Source organism: Arachis hypogaea, chromosome 4 (genome assembly GCF_003086295.3).
Source record: "Arachis hypogaea cultivar Tifrunner chromosome 4, arahy.Tifrunner.gnm2.J5K5, whole genome shotgun sequence".
NCBI classification, from domain to species: domain Eukaryota; kingdom Viridiplantae; phylum Streptophyta; class Magnoliopsida; order Fabales; family Fabaceae; genus Arachis; species Arachis hypogaea.
In genome coordinates this window covers 22,011,989-22,037,530 of record NC_092039.1, presented here as the reverse complement: position 1 = coordinate 22,037,530, position 25,542 = coordinate 22,011,989, and the positions used below count along the sequence as shown (strand labels likewise).

The following is a 25,542-nucleotide window of genomic DNA, read 5'->3' as shown; positions in this document are numbered from 1 at the left end:
AAGAGCTCACATACAACTCGGGAAAACTCCCCGTTAGGAGAAGAAGATCCTTTCATCGAAGACATCATGAGGGATAGAGTTTCTAGAAACTTTAAAAGCCCAGACATGCATCTATATGATGGGACCACTGACCCGTGACACCATCTAAGCAACTTCAAAAGTCAGATGTACTTAGCTGATGCCTCTAATGCTACTCGCTGCAAGGCCTTCCCGACAACCTTGACAAAGTCGGCCATGAAATGGTTTGACAGCCTGCCACCTAGGTCAGTTACCAGTTTCGATGACCTTGCACGAAAATTCCTTACACAATTTTCAATTCAGAAAGAGAAGGTCAAGCACGCGCCCAGTCTATTCGGAGTCAAACAGGAGGTCGGCGAGTCCCTCAGAGACTACATGAAGAGATTCAACAACGCATGTTTAGAAATCCAGAACTTATCCACTGAGGCAATAATAATGGGACTAGTTAATGGCCTCCGAGAAGGCCCCTTTTTCCAGTCTATTTCAAAGAGGCACCTGACTTCCTTGAGCGACGTACAAGAACGAGCTAAAAAGTACATCAATATGGAAGAAAAAACCAGGTTGCGAGATCCGAACTGGCGACTAGGGAACCCTCACATAGCACGAGAAAAAGAAAAAGAGCCTAAGAAGAAAGAAGAATACAACTCGGAGAAACCTAGGTGGTATCACAATTACACCCCGCTACGAGTTTCTCTCGTGGATGTCTATAGGGAAATCTGTCACACCGAGAAGCCCCCTCCCCCCCGGCGCGGCCGATCAAAAATAACAAAGGGGGAAGCCGCAATGAGTACTGCAAGTACCATAAGCTGTATGGGCACTCCAGAAAATGACTGTTATGACTTAAAAAATGTGATAGAAAAACTGGTCAGGGAAGGTCGGTTAGATAGATATCTCATGGAAAGATCGAACGGTCATGGAAAGAGGAAGAGAGATGATGAAGAAGTCAGCCGAAGAGGTCAGCCCCCACAAACTCCAGAGCGACATGTTCACATGATAGCATGAGGTTTTGATGGTGGAGGAGTGATCAAGTCGTCTTGAAAGAGATACTTGAAAGAGGTCTACTACGTCGGAGGAGAGACTCCTGATCTCCTTATCATTTCTTTTACAAAAGAGGACGCACAGGGAATTACACCGGGGCATGATGATCCCATGGTAATTACTATGATACTTTCTAATGCAAATCTACATAGGACTTTGGTGGACCAGGGAAGCTCAGCCGACATACTGTTTAAGCCTGCATTCGACAAGTTAGGGTTGGAAGAAAAAGAATTGAAGTCCTATCTGAATACCCTTTTTGGACTAGGAGATATGTCGATTAGGCCACTAGGGTTTATTTCCCTATATACTACCTTTGGAAATGGATTGAAGTCAAAAATCCTAAATATTGACTACATTGTTGTCGATGCCCCTTCAGCCTAAAATGCTCTAATTGGCAGGACAACACTAAATCGGCTAGGAGCTGTTGTTTCTACTCCTCACCTCTGCATAAAATTTCCAACACAGGAAGGAATTTCTACCATCAAGGGAGATAAAAACTGGCAAGAAAATTTTATAATGAAAGCTTGAACTTACGAGGCTCGGAGGAGTACGAGGAAGAGAAAAGCCACGACCACAGCCTGAAGGGAAAATAGAAGAAGTCCAAATTGGGAAAGAAGTCGGAAAGAATACTAACATAGGAGTTAATATAAGAACAGAATTGAAGAAGGAAATCGTACAACTCCTACAGAATAATTCCGACCTCTTCGCTTGGAAGACTGCCGATATGCCCAGAACAGACCCCGAGCTCATGACGCACAAGCTGGCTGTCTACCCCGGGTCCCGACCAGTCCAACAAAGGTGGCATAAGCTCATACCGGAGCGAGCTCAAGTGGTCGAGGAACAAGTTCAAGCTCTACTTGAAGCCAGATTCATCAGGGAAGTCAAATATCTGACATGGTTAGCAAATGTGGTACTGGTAAAAAAATGGGAAATGGAGGATGTGTGTCGATTATACTGATCTCAACAAAGCTTATCCGAAGGACCCATATCCCCTGCCCAATATCGATGCTCTGGTAGATTCCTCCTCGGGATACCAATACCTATCATTCATGGATGCCTACTCGGGATACAATCAAATCCCGATACAAAAGTTGGATAAGGAGAAGACATCATTCATCACACCCAGAGCGAATTATTGTTACATGGTCATGCCTTTTGGATTAAAAAATGCAGGGTCCACATATCAAAGGTTGATGAACAAGATGTTTAAACCTTACCTTGGAAACTTAATGGAGGTATATGTGGATGACATGTTAGTAAAAACCAAGGATGAGGCCAGTCTTCTGTCCAACCTCTTACAGTCTTCGGCACTATAAGAAGATATGGGATGAGACTAAATCCCACCAAATGCACCTTTGCAGTAAAGGCAGAAAAATTCTTAGGATTTATGCTCACACAAAGGGAAATTGAGGCTAACCCCGACAAGTGTAAAGTAATCTCAGAAATGAGGAGTCCAACTCGTTTAAAAGAAGTTCAACAGCTGAACGGTCGACTTGCAGCATTGTCCAGATTTTTGGCAGGATCGGCCTTGAGGTCCTTGCCACTTTTTTCACTACTTAGAAAGGGATGCCAATTTGATTTGACCTCTGAATGTGAAGAGGCCTTTCAAGAATTCAAGAAATTCTAAAGTGAACCACCCATCCTTACCCGGCCAGAAACGGGAGAAGAGCTGGTGTTGTACCTAGCTGTCGCTGAGAAGGCAGTAGCATCAGCACTGATACGAGAAGATGAGGTTGGCCAACATCCCATTTATTTCACTAGTAAAGTTTTACAAGGGCCAGAGTTAAGGTATCTAAAAATAGAAAAATTTTCATACGCCTTAATTATGGCATCAAGGAGACTCCGATCTTATTTTCAGGCGCACACTATAAGGGTCCGGACGAATCAACCCATGAAGCAGATACTCCAGAAGACAGACATAGTAGTTTGAATGGTACAATGGGATATAGAACTATCCGAGTTTGACCTAAGGTATAAAACTCAAACAACCATTAAAGCCCAATGTCTCACCGACTTCATAGCGAAATATACAAGTGATAAGACTAAAACTTCCGCGACCTGGAACCTCTATGTAGATGGATCTTCCAATAAGGTCGTAAGTGGTGCGGGTATCATACTGTTCAATAAAGAAGGAACTTAAATAGAGGCTTCTTTGAAATTTGAATTTCCTGCTTCCAATAACTAGGCCGAGTATAAATCCCTGATTGCAGGTGATGAACAGATTTTTGTATGGTCTAGAATTTCACAAATGAAATCTCGTTACTAGTATAGTTTCTAAACCAACAATAACCCTTTCATACAAAAATTTGTTTGTCACAAGTACAAACCCCTAATAAATCTAATAACCGAAGTATTTAAACCTCGGGTCGTCTCTCAAAGGAATTGCATGGTAGTGTTCTTGTTATTGGTTATGAGTTGTATATTTTGGGGGGGTTTTGGATAAGAAACGAGAAAAGTAAATTGCAATGGAAATCAAATGATAAAGCGGTCTTGGCAAGGTATGGTGGTGAAGAATCTCTATCCCTATCACTAATCACAACATGATAATTGCAAGGATCAATCCCATGAAATCATCCTTTAACTAATAAAGGAAGTTCAAATGAGCTATATCATTCCAAGTTCATAAGTCCTAGCTATTCACCAATTGAATTAGTGAGAACTAGAATCAATGGCTACCAATCATCAATTACTTGGACGTTAGTAACTCAAGAGTTCCTAAGTTATCATCTCAAGCAAAGAACATAAAATTCTACTCTAACATCCTCCTAAGCATTTTATCAAACACTTAGAAGGCATAAAAGGAAAGCATAGTAGATTGACAACAACAATGAATTCTAACAACAATTAATTACAAAGGAATAACAACAACAAGCAAAGAAATCAAAATTAACATGAATTATCTCAAATTGCATTAAAAGAAAATAAGAAGAACAAGAGTAGATCAACTACAAAGTATAGAAACAAAATAGAAGAAATTACTACAAGAGAATAGAAGAACAAGATGTAGCAACATAGAATTGAAAGGTAGAAGAAAATGAAAGAAAAGATTAAAGCCTAGATCTAAGAAATTCTAACCTAAACCTAATCTTAATTCTAGAGAGAAGATAGAGCTTCTCTCTCTAGAAAATTAACTCTAAAACTAGATCTAAAACTCCTAATGTTCCAAGATGCATTCCTTTTCAATCTTTGGTCCTTTTAAGCATTTTGGCACCAAAGTTGGTTCCAAACTGGGCCCCACAGCCTTTGTGAATTCGCTAGGCACAATTTCACTTAAAAATCACGTGCCAGTGCCGATGCGTATGCGTACAGCACGCGTGCGCATCCATGGGGTTTTTACAATCCGCGCGTATGCGTCTAGTGCGCGTGCGCATCCATGGACGTATCCTAAATCTTTGGCTTTTCATGATTTCTCCACTTTGCATACTTTCTCTTCACTCCTTTGATCCATTCCTAGCCTTTTTCAATCTGAAATAACTAGCAAACACGTCAAGGCATCTAGTGGAATCAAAGGAAGATTAAAATTATCAAATCAAGGGTCGAAAAGCATGTTTTCACGTTTAAGCACAAATTAGGAGACAATCATAAAACCATGCTATTTCATTGAGTAAATGTGAGAAAAAGTTAACAAAATTCTCTAAATTTATCACAAGATAAACCCTAAAAATGGGATTTATCAGTAGGACTGAAACTCGCCAAAGAAGTTGGGGCAACCAAAGTGATAGTTTTTAGTGATGCTTAGATAGTAACTTCACAAATCAATGGAGAGTACCAAGAAAAAGATCCAAATATGAAGATATACTTGGAGAAAACGCTTGAGCACCTTCAACAATTTTTTGATACCGAGGTCTGACATATAACTCGGGAACTTAATAGTAGAGCAGATGCCCTTTCTAAGTTGGCAAGCACCAAGCCTGTGGAAAATAACAGAAGTCTGATACATGAGACACTTAAGGAGCCCTCAGTTTTAAAGTCAGATAACAAATCAGACATCCTACCTGTCTCCGGCTTAAACCTCGGATGGATGACACCCCTTATCGAATACCTAAAATTTGACATCCTTTCCGAGGAGCAGAAGGAAGCCAAGAGATTTTAGAGGGAAGCCAAGAACTACACCTTGGTACAAAATGTCCTTTACTAAAGGGGGGTATCCACACCTCTGCTGAAATGTGTTCCGACTTGTAGAACTGAAGAAGTTTTGGAAGAAGTATACAATGGCATCTGTGGAAACCACCTCAGAGCACGATCTCTAGCTAGGAAGGTAGTCCGAGCCGGATTCTTCTGGCCGACATTGCAAAAGGATGCGACCGACTTTGTCAGAAAGTGTTAGCCTTGCCAGATGCATGCCAACTTTCATTTTGCTCCCCCTAAAGAGCTCATTAGCATAACCTTTCCATGGCCTTTTATGAAGTGGAAATTAAGCCTACTCAGACCTTTTCTCCAAGTCCCTGGACAGGTTAAGCACCCCATTGTGGGAGTGGATTACTTCACCAAGTGGATAGAAGCAGAACCACTGGCTACTATCACAGCTTAAAGAAGTCAGAAATTCTTATACAAGAATATCATTACTCGGTTCGGAGTCCTTCACTCCATTACCACAGATAATAGTACAGATTTCACCGATTCTACCTTCAGGAACTTAGTAGCCAGCATGAAGATTAAGCCTCAATTCACATCAGTAGAACATCCCCAAGCTAATGGACAAGTCGAAGCAGCCAATAAAGTTATATTAGCTGGATTAAAGAAGTGGTTGCAGGATGCCAAGGGAGCTTGGGTAGAGGAGCTCCCACAAGTACTATGGACTTACTGAACAACACATCATTCCACGACCGGGGAAGCACCCTTCCGACTTGCATATGGAATAGAAGTTATGATCCCAATAGAGGTCAATGAACAAAGTCCAAGGGTGAGATTCTATGATGAGATCGGGAATATCCAAGCCAAAAAAGAACTCGAACTCCTCCCAAAAGTCTGAGAACAAGCCCAGATAAGAGAAGCAGCGTTGAAGCAAAGTATGTCGGCCAGATATAATAAAAAGGTCGTACAGAGAAACTTTGCCACAAACGACTTGGTCCTGATAAGAAATGACATCGGGGTAAACAAGTCGGGCGAAAGAAAGCTCGCTGCAAACTGGAAGGAACCTTTCAAGGTAGCCGAAGTCTTGGAAAAAGGCTATTACAAACTGTTCGACTTGAATGGAGCTAAGCTCCAAAGGTCGTGGCACGCATGCAATTTGAAGAGATATTATAGCTAGAAGCGCACCTTACTTCCTGATGTACTCTTTTTCTCAACTTCACAGTTTTTTTTCCCGAGAAGGGTTTTCCTGAAGGGGGTTTTAATGAGGCATCAAAGTGGGGACTAAGGGCGAGAAAGTTATCCCCTTAGTAGCAAAGTACGTTTTGTAAACTACACTTCATCAATAATAATGCCTCTTTCAATCTATTCCATTACTGTTTTCTATGATACATATTGACTTAAGCTCGAAAAAGCACAAAAATCTGTTGCCCGACCTACATGGTTGGCAAGATAAAGCGACGAGGTACAAGTCGGTGTAAAGAGGTTATAAACGACGATCATATAAACTCGGAACAAAACGACTTATAAGTCGGAAAGCCTCCGAGTAGAATAAAATGCATTGCAAAAATAACCTAAGTTACGAAAACGATTCAATAACAAAACAAATTAGATTTTCAAACTAAGTAATGGAAAAAACCTTTAAAAAATCTAAATGATACTTATTAAAGGATTTCACAAAAGCCTCACAAGCAGACGAGTTATCTGACATGCAAGCAAGCATATTAAAAAAGGCAATTATAACTACTCATAGCAAAAGAAAAAGTCGTTGAAGTCCTATAAAAAAGGACTAATATCTACAAAATGATAACAAAATAAAGTTATTAAGATCCTTTTCAAAAGACCAGAGTCAAACCATAATAGAAATATTTATAAAAGGACCCACAAGCCGGGCCTTAATCAAAGTCTTAAACGGGGCCAATCAGAGGATTTTGGTCTTCGGCTGCAGAAGAGTCAGGTTTAATGGAGGGAGTCAGAAGAATCTCCTCTGGCTGAGAGGAACTCGAAACCACAACCCCGGGAGCGACGACTTCTTAGGGAAGAGACTCAACCAAGCGTTGTTCGACAGTCTTGAGCTCAGAGTCGGTAGGATGGCAGGACGGAGAGAATTCTCGTCAACTACAATCTTGTCAGGATGAAGAGGAGACAAGTCCAAGTCGGGAGCAATAACCCGACCTTGATTCTTTAAAATCTCAAACATCTCCTCTGCCCTCAGCGACTAACTCCTCCAAGTCAACATATTCCTCCCTAAGTTGCTCCATTTGCTTTTTCAACTCCAAGTTCTCCCCAAAAATTATGACATAATTCTCCTCAGCCTTCTTCAATAACCCCTCAGCCAGAGCACAGGAAGTCGCAGATTGTCTTTCTGGATCACGAGCTTTAAAAATCTCGGCTTCCAAACTCACCTTCTCCTCCAACAACCCCTTCTCTGCCTCTCGAAGAGTGGCCACCTCGGCCCAAAGGAACTCCAAAGAATGCTGAGTAGTATTTAAAGGAGTCCTCTCCAACTCTTTCAGCAAAGTGGAGCATACCCCAACAGTTCATATTTCACCTCGGATTAAGACCTAGAGGTGGTTTTTGATAGAAGCATCATCCATAGCAATAAAGTTATGAGGAAGGATGTATTTCTCACAAAACTTCACCCCATCAAACCCAGTGTCATAGATATTGAGAGCGTCGGATTCTGAGGTCTTCCTCTTCTTAGAACTTGGTTATGAGAAGGGAGGAACTAGAGGTGTAAGGACTAGAGAAGGAGGAGAAGGAGAAGGTGGAGGAGGAGGAAGAGGGTTTACCGACTTGCCTTGAGAAGAGGCACCCGAATCAGACTTAGTCGAAGAAGGGATAGCCGACTTGTCGCTCTCCTGTTACTAAGCAGCTCGAGCTCGGGCGTTCCTCTTGGCTTCTTAAACCTTCTGGTAAGCTTTGGAACTACTTTTCATTTTTCTGCAAAAAAGAATAAGAGACATCAACAAACAAGTCGGGAAAACGAGCAGTTGTCTATGAAATAGCAGTAAAGACTAGCTAGCTCGCTACAGACATAACTCAGAGTTCCGAGAAAGAATTTTTTAGAGTCAAGGTTTGGAGCCCGTCCCCAAGCCTCTCAGAAGAACTCGACTATAGCCAGCCTCCTTGACCTCATCCAAGTCTATTAGATTATATTTCTCAATAGGGACTACCTCTAACCAGTACAACTGGAAACGGGGCTCATTATTTTCACTCAGAAAGAAGGGATGGTGGCCCTCAGAAGTGCGGACTTTAAAAAAGAAGTTCTTAAAATCATGGAACGACTCGTCAAAAATGGAAAAAACTTTTTGACCCTGAATAGCTCGGAAGGATACCCACTATTGCTTATTCGAGGCTGCACTAAAGAGTTTTGTAAGATGAAACAAATAAAAAAATATTTTCAAAGAAATTGAAAAGTCGAGTTCGCGACTTATGAGTTGATAAATCTTCATAAACTCCCAAGAATTCGGGTGTAGCTGGGAAGGAGCAACTTTACAGTAAGACAAAACTTCAATTTCAAAATCGGAAAAAGGAAATACCACCCCAAGGTGGGTAAAAAGACAATCATACATGAAAATAAAATGCGACTCCGAATCAGCAACTCGTCCAAAGCAAACTCGGTCTTTAGGGTCAGGGGTAACTAACTCATATTTCACCTCGTCATACCTAGAACTACAAATCCTATGGTATTTGCGAAACTCATCTGCAAAAACGCTATCTACCATAGAAATCGCACAAAGAACCAAAGAGTTTACCCATTTTAACAGATCCTCAAGAATCTTTGAAGACATTTTGGAAACAGTTGAGTGAAGACATTTAGAAATATATACCCATATTATGGAAAAAGAAGCTGTCACTACCAATTGTAAATTAAAGGAACCCCTTTTCACAGATTATAACTTTCAACAAACACGAGAAAGTATTTTTGGAAAATGACAATGTGTTGAAAGCAGTCACAACAAATATCATTTACGAGCATCTTTCTATACGAAGAAGACCATGGCAATATCATAACAACAAAAATAATAAACCAATCAACAAAGAAGTTGAAACAGAAATAGCTTCATCAACAAACAGAGACCTACCACCAAAGAATCTACGATCATACAAAGGTCCTTCAAGGTGACAAAGAAACACCACACAAGAAATACTACACAAACACAAGAAAGGCTAACCTTTGAGAAAACCAAAAACAATGAAAAACACTACAGGAAACTAACCTTTTTTCGAAGAAATTTAAGGAGTCCAACAGCGTGATTGGAGCAGCAAGCAAGTTTCCTCAAATGCCCCACGTTCTTCAAGGCTCTTCAGAGAAAGAGCAAGATCTCAATGCAAGGGAGGTTTGAAGGAAAAGGAAAGGGTTGGAGAGAACGAAAGGGCTCGAGTTTCACAGAAGGAACAGAGAGACGAAAAGGAAGGAAGAGAAAAGGGAAGGAGTATTTAAATACCCAAGGAGCAAAAATGTAAAAAACCCTCCTCATTAAATGACGTGCACGGTTACAAACATAATCGCATCTTGCGTGTCCAAAAGAAAAAGTCAACAGGCACAACGGTTGGCATTCTGAAATCACATTTGTTTTCCGAATTGAACGCAGAAACCTACTTGAAAAGATCCGACTTCATTCATACTTGAATCCGACTTAAGCAAAAAGATCAAACTCAAGTAGGGGCACTGTTCATACCTGACCCAAAAACATAAGCCATGCCCAAAAGCATATAAAAGCTTAAAAAGCATCCACCATACGACCGACCTCTTAAGAGGTCGAATAGAACGCCACATGGTGATACCTCCCCCTGAAGGAGTTATAACTTATCCCTAATATCTCTCACCCACTTTTAAAAGAGAGATCTCAACAATCCTAAGATAAAGGGACGGTTATCCACCACCAGAAGTGAAACTACTCCAATGGTGGTTATTGGCTCATCACCTATAGACCTAAACTGCCAAGACCCTTGCTCATCACCTATAGACCTAAACTGCCAACAACCCTCAGGTATACTTAAGTCTCGTTAGACCTAAACTGCCAAGACCCTTGCTGGCTTAAACATCGAAGTGTTTTGTAGGTACCACTCCCACCTCCTTACGAGGAACTCAGACAGGTGACACCTCGGCATATCAAGTCGGACGCTACCACACAAAGGAATCTGGACCACACGTTCGGACCCAAATTAACGTTTTAGGTAACCCTCAGAACAAAACCTGAGAGTAAATTTTTGTGTTTTTTTTTTTAAAAAAGTATATGTAGTTCATTTGAAAATTAAAAAAAATATATAATTAACTTTATTAATAGATTTTTTTATTTTAATTATTTATATAAAAATATAATAAAATAGAAAATTAACATTTATTTAATTAATAAAGAACGTGACATCCTTTAATTAATAAATAGAATCTAAAAATAAACTATTTTTCAATCATCTAAAAGAAGAAGGGTGAGTAATTTAGAATAAGGTTCAATCAGCTGTAGCTGGTTACAAGTTCTAACTTAATAATTTAATGGTGAATTCTATGGTGTTTAATTTTTGCTTAACATATTTTTTTATGGCAATTTTTAAATATTTAATAATTATTTATTTTTATATTTTTAAAATTAAATATTAATTTTTAACTCTTTTTAATAAATTAGACAAACACTTTTAGGTATCATAGCAATTACCTAATTTAATTCCATAGTTCCAATAATAGAGAAAGACAGATATTTGAATTTTCAGAACTTTGACTTGTATATGTGTGGGGATCATTATTATTTATTAGAACAATGTGAAAATGATAATCAAATTTCCGCGTGCAATAGGAGAAAGGGATTGAAGCTAGGCAAGTAAAAATTCATTGATTGTTTATTTATTGAGTAAACCATTATTTTCATATATAAAAACCTAAAATACTGATAAATCTATTTGTGTATAAATAAAATTATTTACGTGTGACAAAAATATTAAATATTAATTTATTTATGAATAGGCTTATCAATATTCTAATTTTTATTAGTAAAAATTATAGTTTATTCAATTTTTTATGAATATAAAATTTAATTTTATTTATTTATAGATAAATTTATTAATATTAAAAGATTTATAGATAAGAATAGTATTTAATAATTATTTAGTGAATTTCATTTTAACTTTTCACTTTCATTGTTAAACTTTTTGTTTATTGGAAAAATGAAATATGATGTATTTTTAAAACGATAAATTTACGTTTTATATAAGCCAACTTGTTCACTACAAAAATATCTATGTTAGGCAAGGTTCTAAAAATTAGACCGATTATCGAACCGTTTTAGTTACTGATTTATTAGTTTAATCAGTTTAACCGTAATCTAACAAAAAAATTATTTTATAATAAAATTTATAAATCAAATTTGGGGACCTTTCTCTTCCTGTTTATGGAAGCAACCATATACACATTTATAGAAGGGAAAACTAGAACATGTATGATAAGATGATGAATAAGCAATTATTAAATCTTTGGGTAGCTAGCTATGATGTTCATGAGAATCCATATAGTAAACCTAACAATTCTTATAAAGCACAATGTACAACAATTTTTTTTGTGAAACTCATGACAAGAACTGTTACAAAATTTTTGTTATTATTATACCTCAAATTCTCAAATGAATTCTATTTTGTGATATATTATTATCAAATTTCAGCTCCCTCAAATTCTAAAATAAACTGACTCATTCAACTAATATATACTAAATGAGTGAAATATAGATAATCAGTGATCAGTTCAATTTTGTTCAATAAACAAAAATGTTACTACCAAGAAGTACATTATATAATCATCCATCAAGTTCAAATTCACAAACATAAAGGCTAACCATCGCCACAATTGACAGATAAACTTAAAACAATATAATATAATCATTTCAACACAAAGTTTAATTGCAGTTGTTTTCAACAATTTCCAGCAATCATACCCATATAGGTCAGTTATTTTCTGACATTTGAGTTTTTAAAAAAGAAAAGACAAGAAAACCTAATTCAAATGTCAACCCTAAACCCAATAGAAGTATCACACGCTGAAATGAACATTCAAAGTAGCAGTAACAGGCAATCATCAAATTACACAAGTGCCAGAGCACATGATAACTTCAAAACCTGTGGGCATCAATAAATCAAAATTAATTTTTGGCTACCTCTAATACAAACATCCAAACATGAATGACTATTCCATCTTCCAAATATAACCCTACTTTCAGCTCAATCTAATACATTCTGTCTGTTCCATAGTATCACAAAATACTAACACCAAGTAAAATACATCACAATCAAACAAAATAGAGAACCTAACAAGCTACCTTCAAATAAACATTGATTCATAGAAGAAAACAGAATCACAAAAGCAAAGAAAATTATATTGGGTATATATAAAATATTGTCTCTGGTACAAGAAAATTAAGACTCCAGAATGTTAAGTAGTTGATTCTTTCATAAAGTAACAAGGTTTAATCATACACAATCAAATTAGTCAAATTAAGGCTCTATTTGGGTAGAACATATCAGAGAGATTAAAAGGGAAAGGAGCTGGGTCGCTGGAACAAGGAAGGAATCAGATTGTCTTTTTTTTTACAAACCGAAGCATAAAACGGCAACGTTTCATATAAACCGGCCGGATCCAGATTCGACCGGCCGGTTCAACGGTTTTTATGCAGTTTTGAAATGGCGGTTTCTTCTGATGAACTGAATCGCAAAAACTTTCCGTTCTTGATCGGACCGGTTCGATTGGTCTGTTCAATCCAGTCCAATTTATAGAACCATAATGTTAGGTGTATATCAAAATCAATTATTAATGTATAATGTATATTAAAATACAAAATATATATTAAAAATAAATTAAATTATATATATATATTTATATAAAAATACATGATAATTAATTTTAGTGATTTATTGTACAAATAATATTTTTGCGAAAAAAAAAACTTCCAAATCACACCGTAGATGCCAAATATGTAATTAATTAATAAAAACAATCAACAAGTCCGAAATCAAAGAATTTGATCTGAACATAAAAACACAAAAGGTTTTTTCACTATCTTAAATGGAGCTTCTTTTACGAAGAGCTATCAAATGCAAGTGAAGAAATTTGGGATATTATTTTGTTGTCCCCCCAAATCTCTTGAAGAAAGAGAATGGAGTCTTTGTTCAAACCTGCATGGCTGCATGAGTTAATGACCTCTACAAACCTAACCCCACATGTTTCCTGACAGAAGAATATAATCCCTCCTCAATATTTTATTTTTATTTTCTAATTATAATTTCATCATCTAAACATAATTATCAGAATTAAATCGATAATTCATCTAATCAAAATACTTTATTATTGAATCATTAATTCAACAATTGAATTACCAATTAAACTGATCGATTCGTTATAATTAAATAATTATATAAATTTTTTTATAATATTTTTTTATACTTTTTATTAACTATTATGTTTGGATTTAAATTTAATTCCAAAACTCTCTGAAGAGTCCCACATCTATATCTATGTACAATTTATATTTATATACATTTTTTTACCAAAAATAAAAAAATTTCTAATCCACAACCTTTAAATGAGTATAGAAAAATTATATCATTTAAGTTATAATTCATTGGCATATTTATACATTTTTTAAATATATATAAATATAAAAAATTAACTTTTAATTAGTTAAGATTAGTCATTTTTTCTGTAAAATAAATTTTTAACTCTTATTTTTAAAAGAGTTAATTAGAATTTAAAATATAAAATTTAAAATAAAAAATAATATAAAAAATTAACAAATATTAGCTGAGAAAAATAATTCTCTAATTGAATTTGTTAAATATTTATTATTCACGTTGATTATGAATTATATCAAAACTATATCAAATGCTTTTCGATTACCATAAATTTTGTAGAGATAATCAATGATACATATACTTTTTGTATCTATTAATCTAATAGCAGGTTTTTTTTTCTCACAAAAGGTTGCACTAAAAAATTGATTGGTCTATATTTAGTACATATATATAGGCTTTGTTAAATTGGAGGGCACTATGTATTGTGCTGTATTTTTTTTATTCATTTGATGTGTACACTTGATTGCCGCATGAGTATTTTCTTTGATTTTCACTCATGTTTATAGATGTAGGGTTAATATTAAAAGATATGGAAAAATCAAACAATCAATTTAAAAAATTACTACATATATAATTTTATGTTTTAATTTTGACTAATGTTAATTATAAGATTTCATGACCTAAATTTCTCCTTACTTATACAATTAAATTAAACACTCCTCTCACAAATAGAAGTATTTTTATGAGCTTTCACATATATACGATTTGAGCTATTTTCTTTTTAATTTTAATAAAATTATTATGAAAGTATATACCCTTTATATTTATCCAATGCACCGTCAGTCGTCAGATAGAAAACGAAAAGAGAAGAGTCACAGTTGATTTTTCATATATATATATATATATATATATATATATATATATATATATATATATAGTGCACCTGGTCAAATTTCCCTTCCTACCTTTTGATACCACTGATAGGTAGCGTTTGGTAGAGAGACGGAGATTGAAAGGCTGATACTGAGAGATAGAAATTTAGAAATAGAAATTGAAATAAATTTTAGTATTTTATTTTATGCAAAATGGAAGATAGAAATTGAAACAAGAATAAAGCTTTAATTTAATTTGTACAAAAGATAAAATTGGAATTAATTAATTGAAATGAGTGTATTTTAGGTATAAAATGTTATTAAAGTTTCAGTATCCGTCTCTAAAAATTTCAGTTCCCTATGTCTCTACTTTTTGGAGGTACTGAAATACTGAAATTTTGGAGACAGAGACAAAAATTTTAATACCGATCTCTGAACCAACAAGCATAATATTAAGTTTCAGTCTCTTAATATCTATCCCAATACTTCAAAATAAGCACTACCTTATGTCTAAAAAATGAAAAACATTAATTTTGGAACACAAAAAATGTTTCATGGAAGGTGACGTTGTATCGAACGACATTGAAATAATTGTCAACAACAAGTTTATAAATTTAGTCATTAATTTTATATAAATATTATCTATTATCTATTACTTATATATAAAAGGATATCGAGAAAAAAAATTTAGTACACACGTTTTACTTTTTGAAATACTTTTCATTATAATTAACTTAAAATAAAATATTTATTATATTGACTAATATCACTTATAATAATAATAATAATAATAATAATAATAATAATAATAATATTATTATTATTATTATTATTATTATTATTATTATTATTATTATTATTATTATTATTACATATTTTTTAATTGTTAGAATATAATTGATCTTAATTGTTCTTAACTATATTCTAATATTAGTAAATAAAATGTTTGGTTAATAGATGCATTATTGATATACTAGCGTACATAATTAAAATTAGAAAGAATTTGGTGCATAATTCTTTTAAAGAATACTCCTCATTATATATATAATATTGCTATTTCTAAAATTTGAACGCTCTTAGTTTAAGTTTAAAATATTTATCATCTAAATTAATTTCATATTTGTTATTAATTTATATGATACAGTGAGTCAATTTGCTTAGCTATGATCAACTTTATTATTAAAAAAAATTAAAGTGAGTGGAATATTTAGACCTTAAAGTAATTAGTTCTTGAAAAAAAATGACTTTTATGATAACAAATATTAGATACGTAATGTTCTTCTATTAATTCATTATGTAAAATTTAGCGGTAGTAGTTATATAAACCGTTAACTACTGTGACATATTTATTTATAAAAGATCGTCACATAGATAATAACTTTTAAAATGAAACCTCACTTGTTTTGGAAGAATTTGTAATTGTTTCACTCGATTTTTGGTACTTTTCGATAGGGTATCGAATCGAGCTTCTATCAAGATTTTAGTTTGGGGAGTAGATACGATTCCTCTGAAAAAGAGTGAGTTCGACTCGAAAATTACTTAGTAATAGTGTCGAAACAACTTGCGTCAAAATTACCAGTGACAAATTTACGATGAACAAAATAAAATGAACACATAAATAAATAAAAAAAGCTTTAAATAAATAAAAATATAAAATTTGAGTTGCAAAGCAAATAAAATAACAACACAACATATAAAGGAATGAATGAAAATGGATTAAACATAAAACAAAAGAAAATAAATTAGACAGAATGACTTCTGACACTCACATGCACTTGTATTCTATGTTTTTCTGTTGCGTCGCTGAGACTGAGAAAATTTATGAGTTTATGTGATGATCTAGTGTTGTTGATTGAAGTTCCCTTTTTCTCTTCTAGATTGTTTTTATTTATAAACATTAAAAGTGGACCTGCTTATGAAGAATTTTTTTACCACTACCTTGGTTCCTCCTTTTCTCAAGTCATGATCTTACCTTGACCTTGAAGAATCTTCTTCGTATGGTATCATCACATTCTATCTTATTTTATCTTTCGAACCTCACGTTCTTGCATCGTGTCTGTATTTGATCACGTGGTGTCGACTCTGATGGAAGCTCGACTTACTCTCAACCAACCAATCCCTCGACCTCAAGCGTCCTTTGTTTTCGTAGTCGCAAGAGGATTTCCATAACCAAGTGACAATCATTTTAGTTAATCTCAACTCCCTATGAATTGAATCTTTATGGGTTGAAATTTATACCAACAAATTGCCCCTTAAAACTTATCTTTTCAAAATTTGAAATGATAAGTTTTATCTAATCTTGTGCCAATCACGTGCCTTTTTAAATTTTTAAATTTTTGAAAAATCAATTACGAGAACGAAATGGTTCGTGCGTTTCTTGGGAATATGCAACGTTCTCAATGGGTTTTAATGAAACTTTATCATTTAAAATCTTTTCGTGTTCCTCAAATCATCATTATTCATCATTTTCATTATTCTTGTTTCAAAACTCTTAATCATCTCTGCAACATTTTCATTATTGGAAAATTTCACTTTCATGGATTCTTAATCCGATCTTCACTCCCGTCCTACTCCAGTCATTACAGCTGTATCATCTTCTTCCACCACCATTGCAGCGACTACTACCACTATTATTCTCGTCACCACCTCCACTGTTGGCGCTACTATATCTTCTTCTCTTCCTGCCTCTGCCTCCGCTGCTGTAGCCACTGCTCCAAGTGGGGATCCCGTTACCCCTGGTTCTTCTTCACGAGAAGAAGATGACAACGATGTTCATTCTTTTTTTGGTGACAAATGTATCACAGTTTTACAATGATGATGGAACCCTAAGAGCTCCAAACCCTTATGTAGAGACCACCGTTCTATGGCAGAGTCAAGTACTACTTCTATTCAAAGTCTTCAACGCTTTGTATTCATATTTAGGGTCTATCTCTACCCAAGAGCAAGTCGAGTCAATTTCTTCTTTCTTTTCGTTTCCTCTTGAACATCTTCCCTTGATTTTTTGCAAGAACGTTAAAGCCACATATTTTGCTAGTCGAGTTTTTAAGGCTGCACCACCTAAAGAGTTAAGTTCCTTATTTTTGACATGGTTGTTGAGACTTTCTCCAACCTACAAACCTATGTAAAGGTCTTTGGGCATAATATCTACCCTTCGAATGACTACATATGATTTCTCTTACACTGTCCCACTTCTTGGTGCTAGTTTATATTTTTGGTATCCAGCCACAAATAACTTTGATTTTTCATATGGAATGATGGGTCTGACCTTAATGGAGATTTTATCCTGATTGGTCTATCTCCTGATGAGGAAGATGTATGCTGGATAACTTCATGTCCGAAAGACATTTTTGATATCAACTTCGACTCGACTTTTATGTCTGGTTTTATTCAGAATAATATGGGTTCCGAGGGTGATCCTATTATTGACAGTGAGCATGTTACCTTTCTCTTTTTATGGTTCAATGCTTTTATTTTTTGCCCAAATTCGATCCAAATTTAAAAAAAGCAATTACTCCCATTAGCTATTATGCTCCATCACAAAAAAAATCGACCTTTCCTCTCTTATTTTAGGTCAGTTATATGAGACGCTTTTTTTGGGGGTTAGTGAAATTTGATGGGATAAATCATTGAATAATCCTTTTGCTCCCCTTTGGATTGTCAGCTTGTGGTTGAAATCTTTATTTGAGCCTCAGTTTACTGCTCCTTCTGAATTCCCTAAAATTCCACTTGAAGATATTCAACTATCTTCTCTTTCATGGTCGAAACCAAAGGATATTTCCTCCATTGATGTTTTTTGTCATTTCATTAAACTCTTTCTTAATATCAAGAATAATGAAGACTTCTCATATCATCCCAATCCCTTAACTTGTCGAAAAAGTATTGTGGGTTACCTCCATTCCCTTACTAGTCTCAAACCAAAAAATCAAGAAGTTCTTGATGAACTGTGGTCGACAACTTTGACTCCTCAAATCTTTCCAGTAGGATTTTCTCATGAGTTTACTATAGTTCTTAAAAAGAAACTTGTCACCTACTCCCCACAATTTGTGTCGAGACAATTTGGTCTTGCACAAGCACTACGTTTTCCACTTTCACTCGAAATCGAAGCTCAAATAATTCATTATAAGGTGTTGGATCTCAAGGAGTTCGACTAAATTTTGGACCTGAACTATCAGAGAGTGACTTCCCAGTATTCAAGATATGACATTAAATTCTGCTTTCTTTCGACACCTGATTTTCATAAATAGTGGTCGAATTATTATTACTCTCATTGCCCTTCAATTGAGCAAGCACCTTCTAACTTGGTTCTTCCTTCTGCACAAACTGCTACTGCATCGAAGAAAACAAAAGATAAGCACATCAACGAAATCATTGCCTTTGAAAAATATTATAAGGTAAAATGACATTTCAGGAACGTAAGGTATGTGTTCATCGAGGCCTCAGAGGTATGGGAAAAGAAAAAAGAAGCACATTTTCATAGATGTCTCGATCGTTACTTTAAAGCCTTATCTCGAGACCCTTTTATTCAGAAAAATTACTTTATGAAAAAATTAAAATTTTCTTCTTTTTTCTAATGTCCCCTTTTGGCCTTGCTGATTGACTACCTGACACTCCTAAAGGAGCTTTGGGAGTGGATTATCGACTCCAAAAGAAGGATCCCTGTACCCTATGCATGAACACAACTGGTGCCATCTATTACCCAGGTGCCAAAGACAAAATTCATGGTCGAACAAGGATTGCTAGATATCCTCTAGGTACTATGTTTTCCTAAATGCTTAAAAATTTTTTAAGTCCTTACTCCTCTTATATTTTTTTTTATGTGTTAGCTGCTTGACCATCAGTCATGGCGGATGTTGCTCCTAACCCTAAACCAGTCGAAGAAAACAGGGAGTCAGACGAGAAAGCCATTCCTAAGAAAACAAAATTCCAACGGGGTCAGGGTAGAGGATGGTCAAGCGAGGCTACCGTTACTTCAAAGAAGTGCGGAGCTGTCGACATCCTCATGGGGATAAACCTAAGAAGGTACAAAAATATGATCCAGCTCCTCATGTCAAGGTATCTTTTGCACACTTCATCTTTAATAGTTGACTTATATATTATGCATATTTTAATAATCTGTTCACTTTATCTTCTAGTCGAATCCTGCAAGGCATAGCTCTAAATCTCAAGTTGAAACACAAAGCTACTCTGAGCCAGGTGTCGAACCTAAAGTTACTCAACTTCTTTCAAAAGTGACTACCTCCCTTCCTTTCTTAACTCCAATTCAAACTGCACCGTCGACTACCGCTTCTCAAGCTTCGACTGACTCCCTAATGGTAATAACACTTGCCTTTTTCTTCTCTTTTATTATATTCATATTCTTACTTCACGTAATACTTTATTATTTTTCCTAGGCAAGTTATATGCCTCTTTCGACCGATGCAGAGACCCAGCAAGAATCTAGTCCTATTTTGACCTCATCTACAGTAACTTCGACCATCTTTTCTACCCAAAATCCAACTAATGTCGAGTCTCCTATCAATATCCCTACTCCTGAAGCTGAAGACTTGAATTTTGATAATTTTCATTTTGACCTTGTCAACATCCTCTTAGAGGCTCAACAAGTATACTCCTCCGAAGGAATAAGAGTCTTATCTTCTTCTGGTTAAGAACCTGAAGTCGCCCTTTTAGGACAAGAATCGGGAAAATCATTCCGACTCGCAAAGAAGAAATCACCTCTCCTGAGCCACAACTTTCATCAGTCCCCGACCATTCGGTTGTTTAAAGGGTCAAGATTGTTCTTGATAGTCTCAACCATTCCTTGGAAGAGATTAACAATAATACTGACCTGAAGGCTTGATTATTGGCAGCCCTCGACTTCCTGAATAAAAAAATCTTGGCCAATATCTTAACATCCTTGGAGACTTTATTGGAAGATATTTATAACCATATCGCCAAAATCGAATATGTTGAGAAGGACTTCAACACAGGAATTGAGACTTTGACTACTCATCATGATAAACAGTTAAAGAGATGTGAAACAGCCAAGTCTCAAATTGAAGAAGTCCTATCAAAAGGTTAAGCCAAGGAAAAGATTATGGCCACTAAAGTCAAAATTATAGAATAGGAGTTGGCTGAACTAAGATCAAGAAAAGCAAAGGTCGAGGCAACAAATGCAACGCTCAATCAATGACTTCAGAAAATAGGTTAAGTCCATGCATCTAAGACTTCGGGTCGCACTGCTCTTGTCAGAACTATTAATCAGACCATCAAGGCAAAAGACAAAACTGTCAAAGCTTCTGCCGCTCTGGGTCGAAAGTAGGATAATCTTAAGCTTAAATTTAGAACCTTGTTTTAATTTATTGTATTTTTGTTGAGACTTTTGACCCTGAATTTTCTCTGTATGCACATTTCATATATTTTGTTTAATGACAATGAGATCACTTAAGGTATTTACCATTTACATGCCCTATTTGTTGAGCAGTTGTTATATCTCTCAATTCATAAGCGTTGCCATTAAATATTTTTTCAACTCTAAAAGGACCTTCCCATAACAGAGGCCATTTTCCTTTAACTTGCTCAGTAGGGAGAACTAACTTTAACACCAAGTCACTGACCATAAATGTTTTTTTCTTTATTTTCCTATTGTATGACTTATCGATACTGTCTTTTTGTCTCACCATTCGATTAAGAGCCATTAGTCGAGATTGGTTAATTCGTCTAATTCATCAATCATACTTGGCCAATATTGTTCAAAAGGTAAATCATTCTGTTTCATCACTCTGACTATTTGCAAATTTATTTCAATTGGCAATACTGCCTTGGAGCCGTATACCAACTCATAGGGAGTCGAACCTATGACCTCTCGAGGGGAACACCTATATGCATATAATACTTGGCTTAAAGCATTACGCCAATTTCGAGGCTGTCTTCTTATATGTTTCTTAATCAATCTAATTAAAGTTTTATTAACAACTTCGAATTGGCCATTTACTTGTGCATAATATGGAGTCGAATATATAAGTTTAATTCCTCCCGACTCAATATATCCTTTGACTTGTCGACCTGTGAACATAGTTCTTTGGTCTGTAGTCACAGTTTGAGGAATGCCAAATCTATGAATAATCGACTCTTTAATGAAATCAATTATTTTAGCTTGTGTGACCTTTTTCATGAGCTCAACTACCCCTCACTTAGTAAAATAATCAACCGCAACCAAGATGAATTTATGCCCGTTGGTCGAAGGGGGATGAATCATTCCTATTAAGACAAGAGCTCATCCTCTAAATGGTCATGATTTAATTATAGTGTGTAAATCGGTCGCAGGGACTCTCTGGACTGGTGCATGCATTTGGACTTGATCACAATATTGAGTAAAGTCAATACAATCTTTCATTATTAAAGGCCAATACAGTTCTTGTCGAAGTAAGGTCCAATGTATTTTTCGACCCGCTTGATGAGTGCTACAAATTCCTTCATGCACCTCAGCCATAGCTAAATATGCACCTTGCATACTCAAGTATTGGAGTAAAGAACCATCGACACTTTTCATGAAAAGCTCACTGACGTTGAGATTTTTGCTAGTAAAGAATTTTACAAAAATATAGTCGCGTTGTGAGTATAGATTCTAAACCAACAGAAAATTCCTTCGTAGAAACGTTTTGGTTGTCACAAGTAACAACCCCTAAATAAATTGATAACCGAAGTATTTAAACCTCGGGTCGTCTTCTCAAGGAATTGCAGGAGGTGTTCTTATTATTAGTTATGAGTCTTGTAAATTGGGGGTTTTGAAAGTAAGAAAGAAGTATGTTAAATGACAAGTAAAATAAATAAATAACTATAAAATAAACTCTTGGCAAGATATGAGAAATTGGAAGTCCTATCCTAGTTATCCTTATCGATGGTGATGAGAATTGAGTTTTAATCCCACTTAGTTAACCTTTACTAAAGCAAAGAAAAGTCAAGTGGACTAATTAGTTTGATCCTCAGGTCCTAGTCAATTTCCAAGAAAGGACTAGAGTTATTGGAATTCAATTCAATCAGCATAAATAGCAATGATCAATCACGATGAGTTTGATAACTCAAGAGTTACCAATTAATCAACCAAAGCCAAGAATGTAGAAAGCTAAATTAAAATCATATATCTGAAAACATCTCAATAATGTGTATTAAATAAAAAAATCAATATTAACATGAAAAGTTCATAAGCCAATTGGGCAGCACAAATCAGATGCAAATGAAAGCATCAGAGTAAATGAAAGAAGAAGAGAAACATAAATTATTAAACCTGGTATGAAGAAACAATTCTAATGACTAAAAGAAATCCTAAATCCTAATCCTAAGAGAGAGGTTCCTCTCTCTCTAAAAACTACATCTAAAACCTAAAATTGTGAGTAATGATTGAATCCTTCATTCTGCTCCACTCTCAGCCTCTAATCTGTATTTTTTGGGCCGAGAACTGGGTCAAAAACAGCCCAGAAATCACTCACAGCGCTTTCTGGTCCGTACAGGTCGCGGCAAAGTGATGCGGAGGCGTCATCCACGCATTTGCGTGGAATGAGATTCGCAGATGCGACGCGTCCGCGTGGAGCCCACGTTCGCGTCGTTTATCTGTACGGCCATGGTGGACGAAATTGTGATCACATCAATGTAGTATTTTTTTGTTGTTGTATGGAATCATTATTATGGCACTTATGTGTGGACACAACTCCGTTCAACTAACCAGCAAGTGTACTGGGTCGTCCAAGTAATACCTTACGTGAGTAAGGGTCGATCCCACAGAGATTGTTGGTATGAAGCAAGCTATGGTCATCTTGTAAATCCCAGTCAGGAGGATAAAATTATGGAATTTAGAAAATCAAATATGATTAATAAAAATAAACAGAAAATAAAATGGATAGAGATACTTATGTAAATCAATAGTGGAAATTTCAGATAGGCGTATGGAGATGTTGTGCTCCTCTTGAATCTCTACTTTCTTATTACATTCATCCTATCCTTCTTACTCCTTTCCATGGCAAGCTGTATGTAGGGCATCACCGTTGTCAATGGCTACATCCCATCCTCTCAGTGAAAACGTTCCTATGCTCTGTCACAGCACGGCTAATCATCTGTCGGTTCTCAATCAGGTTGGAATAGAATCCCTTGATTCTTTTGCGCTTGTCATCACGCCCAGCCTTCAGGAGTTTGAAGCTCGTCACAGTCATTCAATCCCAGAATCCTACTCGAAATACCACAGACAAGGTTTAGACTTTCCGGATCCTCATGAATGCCGCCATCTATCTAGCTTATACCACGAAGATTCTGTTGGGGAATCTAAGAGATATGCGCCCGGCCTAAGGTAGAACGGAAGTGGTTGTCAGTCACGCGCGTTCATGGGTGAGAATGATGATGAGTGTCACGGATCATCACATTCATCAAGTTGAAGTGCAACGTATATCTTGGAATAAGAATAAAAGAGAATTGAATAGAAAGTAATAGTAATTGTATTGAAACTTGAGGTACAGCAGAGCTCCACACCCTTAATCTATGGTGTGCAGAAACTCCACCGTTGAAAATACATAAGTGAAAGGTTCATGCATGGCCGAATGGCCAGCCCCCAAAACGTGATCACCGGATTCAAAATACAATCCAGGATGATAATATGATAGTAAAAAGTTCTATTTATAATAAACTAGCTCCTAGGGTTTACATGAGTAAGTAATTGATGCATAAATCCACTTCCGGGGCCCACTTGGTGTATGTTTGGGCTGAGCTTGATCTATCCACGAGCTGAGGCTTCTCTTGGAGTTGAACTCCAAGTTATAACGTGTTTTGGGCGTTCAACTCCGGATCATGACGTTTTTCTGGCGTTTAACTCCAGACAGCAGCATGTACTTGGCGTTCAACGCCAAGTTACGTCATCAATTTCCGAATAAAGTATGGACTATTATATATTGCTGGAAAGCTCTGGATGTCTACTTTCCAACGTCGTTGAGAGCGTGCCAATTGAAGTTCTATAGCTCCAGAAAATCTATTTTGAGTGCAGGGAGGTCAGATTCCAACATCATCAGCAGTCCTTTTGTCAGCCTTTTTCAGAGTTTTGCTCAAGTCCCTCAATTTCAGCCAGAAATTACCTGAAATCACAGAAAAACACACAAACTCATAGTAAAGTCCAGAAATGTGAATTTAACATAAAAACTAATGAAAACATCCCTAAAAGTAGCTTGAACTTACTAAAAACTACCTAAAAACAATGTCAAAAAGCGTATAAATTATTCGCTCATCACAACACCAAACTTAAATTGTTGCTTGTCCCCAAGCAACTGAAAATCAATTAGGATAAAAAGAAGAGAATATACTATAAATTCCAGAATATCAATGAATATTAATTATAATTAGATGAGCGGGACTTGTAGCTTTTTGCTTCTGAACAGTTTTGGCATCTCACTTTTTCCTTTGAAGTTCAGAATGATTGGCTTCTCTAGGAACTTAGAATTTCGGATAGTGTTATTGACTTTCCTAGTTAAGCATGTTGATTCTTGAACACAGCTACTTATGAGTCTTGGTCGTGGCCCTAAGCACTTTGTTTTCCAGTATTACCACCGGATACATAAATGCCACAAACACATAACTGGGTGAACCTTTTCAGATTGTGACTCAGCTTTGCTAGAGTCCCCAGTTAGTGGTGTCCAGAGCTCTTAAGCACACTCTTTTTGCTTTGGATCACGACTTTAACCACTCAGTCTCAAGCTTTTCACTTGGACCTTCATGACACAAGCACATGGTTAGGGACAGCTTGATTTAGCCGTTTAGGCCTGGATTTTATTTCCTTGGGCCCTCCTATCCATTGATGCTCAAAGCCTTGGATCCTTTTTACCCTTGCCTTTTGGTTTTAAGGGCTATTGGCTTTTTCTGTTTGCTTTTTCTTTTTCTTTCTATTTTTTTCGCCACTTTTTTTTTCACAAGCTTTTGCTTTTTCACTACTTTTTCTTGCTTCAAGAATCAATTTCATGATTTTTCAGATCATCAA

At 35.8% G+C, this 25,542-nt stretch overlaps 1 protein-coding gene across 1 annotated transcript; it reads left to right on the top strand.

The window, feature by feature from the left end:
• The first annotated feature begins 165 nt into the window (after positions 1-165).
• LOC112794748 (uncharacterized) lies at positions 166-17,370 on the top strand. The gene is made up of 2 exons (XM_025836731.1): positions 166-973; positions 17,132-17,370. Exons 1-2 carry the CDS (start codon positions 166-168, stop codon positions 17,368-17,370), a joined length of 1,047 nt encoding a protein of 348 aa, XP_025692516.1.
• The last annotated feature ends 8,172 nt before the right edge of the window (positions 17,371-25,542 follow it).

What these genes read in the sequence shown, in the direction of transcription:
- LOC112794748 (XM_025836731.1), top strand. Translation starts at nt 166, where the DNA reads ATGTACTTAGCTGATGCCTCTAATGCTACTCGCTGCAAGGCCTTCCCG. An exon ending in TGAAGAAGTCAGCCGAAGAG is followed by an intron (nt 974 to 17,131) that starts GTCAGCCCCCAC and finishes GTCCTACTCCAG; the next exon opens with TCATTACAGCTGTATCATCT.